General features: G+C 42.0%; 1 protein-coding gene across 1 annotated transcript; it reads right to left on the bottom strand.

Annotated features, from left to right (window-relative positions):
• Positions 1–5355: 5355 nt before the first annotated feature.
• LOC103712224 (putative septum site-determining protein minD homolog, chloroplastic) lies at positions 5356–6891 on the bottom strand. The gene has a single exon (XM_039114868.1). It carries the CDS (start codon positions 6727–6729, stop codon positions 5749–5751), a length of 981 nt encoding a protein of 326 aa, XP_038970796.1. The 5' UTR covers positions 6730–6891; the 3' UTR covers positions 5356–5748.
• Between the last annotated feature and the right edge of the window lie 262 nt (positions 6892–7153).

The following is a 7153-nucleotide window of genomic DNA, read 5'->3' as shown; positions in this document are numbered from 1 at the left end:
CAATGCATCTGACAGCCTTTGCCTGATACATCCCCTCTATGCACACCAATGACCAGTTTTCTTTCATCAAAGATTCTAACCAGTTCTTTATAATCACTACATAATCTCATGTATCATTACAAATCTGGATTTATCCAATGCAGAGCCCAATGTTTGTTTTAAATGATTTAAACTCTCTTGATCCACTGATCTCCTGATTTCTTTATTATATACTCGCAGAAGCACCGGAAGGCTCAGTGGCTCTTGAAGATGACCAGGAAATCCATTCTTTTAATCAGGCCAGTTTCTACCTTCTTTGTGCTTCCATTTTTTCTAAATAATAAATGCGAATCTCACCACAAAAAGAAAAAGTTCGAAGGGAATAATATGTAAACCCCAACCAGTATAAATACCACCAAGTATTTAGGAAGCAAGGCAGAGAAGAATCAATCAGGCCTGAGGTTCCCAATGCTCAGCTGAAATGATGCCTTGCAAATATATATAATTATAGCCAGTCAACGTCAACTCTACCCGGATTCTCAATTGCTCACACAGCAATACTAACCAGTAATCAATATTAGGAGCAAAAAAAGAACCTTTGATGTTGTCCCTCTGCAGACTGAAGCTGAAGCAGCAGTTTACAGAAATCTAGTTCAGAAGGCCGCAGACAGGAAAAATAGAATCAATAATCATCTAAATCTGTCTTATACTCTACGACTTAGATGCAGCAAATAGCACCAATTATCTTCTAGGTAAGCTCTGCCATCTGTCACTGCATTCAACAATTTACCAAATAAAAAAATAAAATAAATCCAGTGCGTCAGCTCATGCCAGTCCATGCCAAGCCAACACCACCAGCACAACACAGTATCGCATGCGCCATCAAAACAGCACAGTATGGACGCTAACCGGTGACTGGCACGCATGCAAGCACAGCCACTTAAATTCTTGATCTTCAATTAAAAAAAAAAAATCACTATCAAACTTATATCCCAGACAACTTCTGACAATAGAACCAATGCAATATGACCTTCACATCTTATAAGAAGAGATACAGTGACGAGGAACATCATAACAAAGGGCAAGCAACTGATATGCTGTTCTGCTGCCCTCATTCTCATGATTTATAGTTGCAAAGGCACATCCTCTTGGGTTAGGGGGCACATCTTTGGTGGCCTTCAAAAGTACTGTAAAATTAATCCAAGGTTACAAAAACCTCTTGTTCCCTTTTAAGTTTCCCTAATATGCATGCATGCGCATGCATTGTCACATATGCAACAAAATGTACCTCTTCTCTTTCTTTTTTTTAATCCATATTGCCGCCCATGTTAATATTTTATAGAAAGAAATAAATGCAAGATGCAGCATTGGTAACATAGTTGTAATATGGGAAATTAATCAATGACAATGAAATAAAATGAAATAGACAAACAACTAAATGCATGTATACCACTAATATGTGTGTGACGAAAGAAGTATGGAACTTCTTCCTCCTGAACAACAACAATGCATTTTAACCTTCTTTTCAGCTAAGAACCAAAAGAAACATGATGACAAAGCAACACCACAACTTTATGTTGCCTTTCATCTTCCATTCTTCTTTTGCCATATTTCAACAGGAAAAAAAAGAAAAAAAGTAGCTTTTGCAGCTACTTTTGCCATGATAACTATACATGCTATAGAAAATAGATTAAGAGATATGAATATAAAACATGGTCACAACCTATGTCAGAGTGATCCTATTTATCTTTTTATGTTCACCATTGTAGGGGAAATCTAGACTAGATATTTGAAAACATCTTTAAACAAGGTAATATTAGCAATGTCCATTCCATTGGTTGCGCCATCTACACCAGGGCTAGAATCGAGTTGGGCTGGGCTAGGCCACATGCCTGCCCAAGCCCACCTCAAAAATTTTTGGGGGGCTTTGGGCCGGACTTAGGCCCAAAATTTCTTTCCAAATCCCGGCCTGAGCCTGTGCCCAAGCTCTGCTTGAATAAGCCTGTTTAGGTTGAAAGAATGGGCCATACCTAAATTGGCCGGATTGACCTGAAATTTTGGACAGAATTGGCCCAAAATGCTCGACTAACCTGAAAGACTCCTCGTAGAATATCCTAATAGTGAATTCTAGCTGGGTTCTAGGCACGAGCTTCGGGCTGGGCCCAAGTCGGGCCAAGCATTGGCTCGAGTCCAGCCTAATATTCTATTTACACCCTATTTTTAGGCCCAAACTTGACCTAAAAAGTCTTGGGCCTAGCCTAAGGCTTGACGTCAAGCCAGCCCAGTCTGATAGGCCTCGGGCTAGCCTAGGTCCATTTCCAGCACTAATCCACAATAGTTACAAACCCAAGGCTGAAGCGTTACATGAAGAAAAATGATCATAAGTGAATTTCCACGCATGTTCAATGCAGCAAGTCAAACTCAACAAACTGGGAGAGAATTCACACCCATAAACCTTGGAGGAACTCTATTCCTAACTTCCTGATAGTCCAATAATGGAAACTCTCATAAATAGCAACATATTGGCATAAAACTACAGCTTTCAAGCCTATGTGCGCAGGAGCAACTTTCATTTTCTATGTTGAGATGTTATGCTTTTATTCAATAAGTTGAATTTCTTGATATTGATTAGCAAAAGATTTATCTTCAGTCACCTCAACGCCAAAGTTACGTACTTCTTAAAGCCTGCATCTTGCTAAAAAATTTCTTCTTGTTTATCCTTAGCTTTTTCAGTTGTGCAATAAACATCATGGAATTCATCAGATAGGAAATAAAGGATCTCCCTATGACATGGAATATTATCTTCCAATGTCTAAGCAGATTTAACAAGTTTGTACACATTCTTGGATAGTTTAGGGCATGATATGGTTTAAAATAATTTCAGGGTAATAAGTCAAAAATGCATCATTATAAGAGGATAATTTATGATGATTTATCTACCTAGGTTGATGTACGGCAAACCAATCGAAATAAAGTAAGAAAAATGTTCAATCCAAGCTGAACTATAAATGCTCTTCACTAGATGTGATAACACTGACCTCAAGAGTGTATCCGAGATTTGGTGCTTTATCCCTGTGATAATTAATTTTTGGCTTGCTTAAGATTGTTGGAATTTCAATAGTAATGTTACATTGGTTGTTTTATGAACATTAGTTGTTTTGTGTATCTGAATAAGTAGGCAAACATGAATGGGGTATCTATTGTCATGATTACTTTTGGTTTGGGTTTCTTCCACAAGTTCAAACTACCAGAGGTAACTAAAATTTCAATTTTTGGAGGGACCATGCACTATTTAAACCTTTTCTCATCTTTTGAGACTTGCATTAGGTTAGCAAAACCTTATCCAGCCTTATAAATATAGAAAGCAATCAAGAGGTTGAATCCATTGGCTTAGAATCAGAAAACATTTTCACATGCATGCAAATCAAGCAAAGCTCAGATGCATCATGACAAGCTAGTTCAGGGCATGACTGTGAGTATCAGTGCACTTAAAACACTCCTCATCTATAAATTATTTCAGAACACTTATTTGAAATCTCACTTTTCAAATCTTTATATTGTTTGAATATTAGTTGGTCCAAAGATTTAATAATTAGTATTTATTATCCTTCAAGGGTCATTATAATATTCACTCATCAGTTTCCTTCATACTACTTATTGGTTAATGCTCTGACAAGATGGCATTTGGAAGAGATACAAGATTGTATGAGAATGTTAATCACCATATGGTAAAGCACTCTGTGGCTACATGGGCAAATGCAATGCTCTAGTTGCCATTGGGAAATTCAGAGTGGGAGCCTAGGCAACATCAAGTAATCCTAGACACTTGCTTCTGCAGTTTGGGTTGGGCCAAGTGCATAGGTTGCACAAGACAAGGTGGATTGAGTAGGGTAAAGCAATTACAGTGTAGGTCAAAAGAGGCTTGAATAAGGGATAGGTGGGTCAAGCAGATTACAAGAATATTCAGTCTCCCTCGAGGACTACAGGTAACTAGAAGAGGCAGGGGCAGCAGACATCAGAGCCTAGTTTCTTTTTCTTCTCCTCTTTTTCTCTGCCTTCTCCACCTCTTATCTCCTTTTCCTCCACTTGCTCTCCTCCTCCTTGAACTGCATAGGCATCCACTAGGTAGCCAGGTGTTAGGGAGGGTTTCACAACTCCTTGTATACTATAGTTGTTTTTCCAAAATTTGGTTATGTAGCAGTTAAACTTGAGAAAAAAAGAACATAAAAGAGAACTTTCTCTTCAACTCTCTCATCTCAATCTTCATGGAAAATATTCATTACCTTTGCTTAGAAAAAAATGTGAGATTTATCTATTTTAAGCACTGTGCAATGGTGTGGGAGTCATGGCAAAGGTTCTTCATATCTTAAGGATGGACTGCCAAAGATTGCAGCATAATGAGGGCTCATTAAATTTATTCTAAAAAGATAGCCTATAACATGTCACATATATAATATGTTTTCTTTATATCACAATTAGGTTTCTACTTCATCGCATACATTTTTCACCACAAAACACAGCTTGGGAATTACTAGCAAAATTAACTAACCAATAGAATCAGTAATAAGACATACAGCTAGGCCATCCTAGTGAAGTGCTTCTAGGCACAATTCATGCATAAAAGGAAAAAAATATTCAAGATTAAGAGACACAAAAACTAGTATATCACTATTGATTTGATTTGTCTGAATCATCATCCAAAAATGAGTCAAAGCAAGAATTTAAGTCCCGATGGAATATCCCGCAGGACACCGGGATGGGGTACCATCCCGTGTGTCAAGACAGGACCATCTAGCCATCGTCCTAGCGTCCCGATCGGCATGTTTTGGGACATCCCCTATCCTAAGTGGTGGGACGGGGCAGGACGGCAATGCATCCCGTTCCATTAAAAAATCGGGACATGGGACGGGGCAGGACGGCAACGCATCCTGTTTCATGAAAAAATCGGGACAACCCCATCCTATAGAATTTAAAATCTTGAGTCAAAGTTAATACCTCACTCCATAGGAAAAGGAAAATCATACAATCCACCATCAAGAGAGCATATAAATAAACTATCTGTACGTATAACTCTATATGAACAACTAATGCACAGTCACTCAAGCAATGCTGCATCTTTGAAGATTAAAGCATTTAGGCAAACATTAAGAAAAAAGCATTTAAGATTCCAATCAATTAACTCATGCTACAATAGGATGCTTATGGTATAGAGATTATTGAAATAGTGTCAAGTCAACTTTTAGGATAGATACAGAGAAGGATAATAGCCAACAGTAATGGATTAAGATATTGATAGTTGTACCATATAACAACCCATGACAATAAAATCATCAATCTTAGAACTAAATAAGAAGACCCAGATCCATTGTTACGGGGGAGATTAAGTACGCTTCACTTTAGAATAAAAGTAATACATAAATTCAATAAACTAGGGGAAGAAAACTATCTTTCCATACATTTCAATCATCTCATATACGCTACATTATGATGAACCACCAAAATGCCTAACAACAAACAAAGGCCACAAGACTATTGGCATTAAAACTTTAGGACAAAACATGAACCCAGTTTAGATTTCAAACAAAGAATCAGACCACCTCGGATCACAAAAATATGAACAAGACAAACAGTCATCATACCTCCTAACTGTACACCATCATGCTCCCTCACTTCATCGGCAATCCGACTGTCTTTTGGCTTGCATCAAATCAACCCCGAACCAGAATCCTATGCTCCCAAATGATAGAGACTTTGAAATCCTCACACTTTTTACCCTCCAAAGAAGGAAAAGAAGCCTTTTTTCCTGGGCTCCTCCTCGACCATGACCGCAGTCATGGTGTCCTGCTCCACCAGCCTCCATGCAGCCTGCTCAAATGCCAGCCCCGCTATTGTCGGCGGCTTGTTGAGGACAAGAGGATATCCTCGATTCGTGCTTTTAATCACCTCTGAGTCCTCTGGAATAACCCCAAGCAGCGCAAGACCGAGCATTTCCTGCACGTCAAGCACCGACATCATGTCCTCCCCCCTTATAAGATCAGTGCGGACCCGGTTGACGATCATCTTGATGTCCCGAATGCCGTCGCACTCAAGAAGGCCAGTCACCCGGTCGGCGTCACGAAGAGCAGTGATGTCGGGGGTGGTCACGAGCACGGCCTCGTTGGCGGGGGCAATGGCAGTGATGAACCCCGCGTCGATGCCGGCGGGGCAGTCGATGAGGACGAAATGGGGTGGGCCGGAGGGGCGGGAGCGGAGGGCGTCGACGACCCAAGTGAGGGCCTTGGCGCCGAAGCCGAGGGGGAGCTTGGAGCGGGGCTTGGAGATGCAGAGGAGCTCGAGGGAGGGGCAGCGGCGGTCGCGGACGAGGGCCTGGTCGAGGCGGCAGTCGCCGTTGAGGACCTCGACGGCGGTGTAGTTGACGCGGTTCTCGAGTCCGAGGAGGAGGTCGAGGTTGCGGAGGCCGGCGTCGGCGTCGACGGCGACAACGGCGAAGCCGAAGCGGGCAAGGGAGAGGCCGACGTTGGCGGTGGTGGTGGTCTTGCCGACGCCGCCCTTTCCGGAGGTGACTACCACCACGCGGGGTGTCTCGCCGGCTAGCTGTGGCTTGCGGTTCCACTGGATCGCGGCGGAGATGGCGGCAGCTGGGGCCCGGCGGCGGAGATGGCGGCGGGGGGCTAGGGCTTGGCGGCGGATGAGAGCAGGAGGAGGGAGAATGTATTGAGGCGAGGAGAGGGCGTGGGAGAGAGAAGCCATGGAGGTGAGGTTTCGAGGTGGTGGTCGCGAAGAGAAAGAGGGGAGGGGGAGGCTTAGAGGCGGAGGAAAAAGGAGTCGATCGCCATGCCGCTTGAGGGAGAGAAAAGCGAGAAATGAACTGGCTTTTGGAAATTGGGGGGTCGAGACGCGAGCCGAAATTATTTGGTCCAAAATTGATTTCGGCAATTAGGTGCCGCTGTTAGGTCAAGTCATGCTACAGGCTATGTTTGAGCCTCTAAAATACTTATACCTACACTTTCTATACATTAAAGGAGAATCCAGCTCTCCACACAAAGAGACTCATATGCATATCTATGAGTGTGCCACATATTAATCTCTAGCTGAAGAAAAAAATGCCACATGTTCACACCTTTTATGCTCCATGTTCTTACCTCCAATAGTCGCTATTCGGACTACATGAGTC

Source organism: Phoenix dactylifera, chromosome 17 (assembly GCF_009389715.1).
Source record: "Phoenix dactylifera cultivar Barhee BC4 chromosome 17, palm_55x_up_171113_PBpolish2nd_filt_p, whole genome shotgun sequence".
Taxonomy (NCBI): Eukaryota; Viridiplantae; Streptophyta; class Magnoliopsida; order Arecales; family Arecaceae; genus Phoenix; species Phoenix dactylifera.
Note: the sequence above shows the minus strand (reverse complement) of the source record. Positions and strands in the feature narration are given on the sequence as shown.

Bases quoted from the DNA above. Each gene is read 5' to 3' on its own strand.
- LOC103712224 (XM_039114868.1), bottom strand. From the start codon at position 6,729: ATGGCTTCTCTCTCCCACGCCCTCTCCTCGCCTCAATACATTCTCCCT.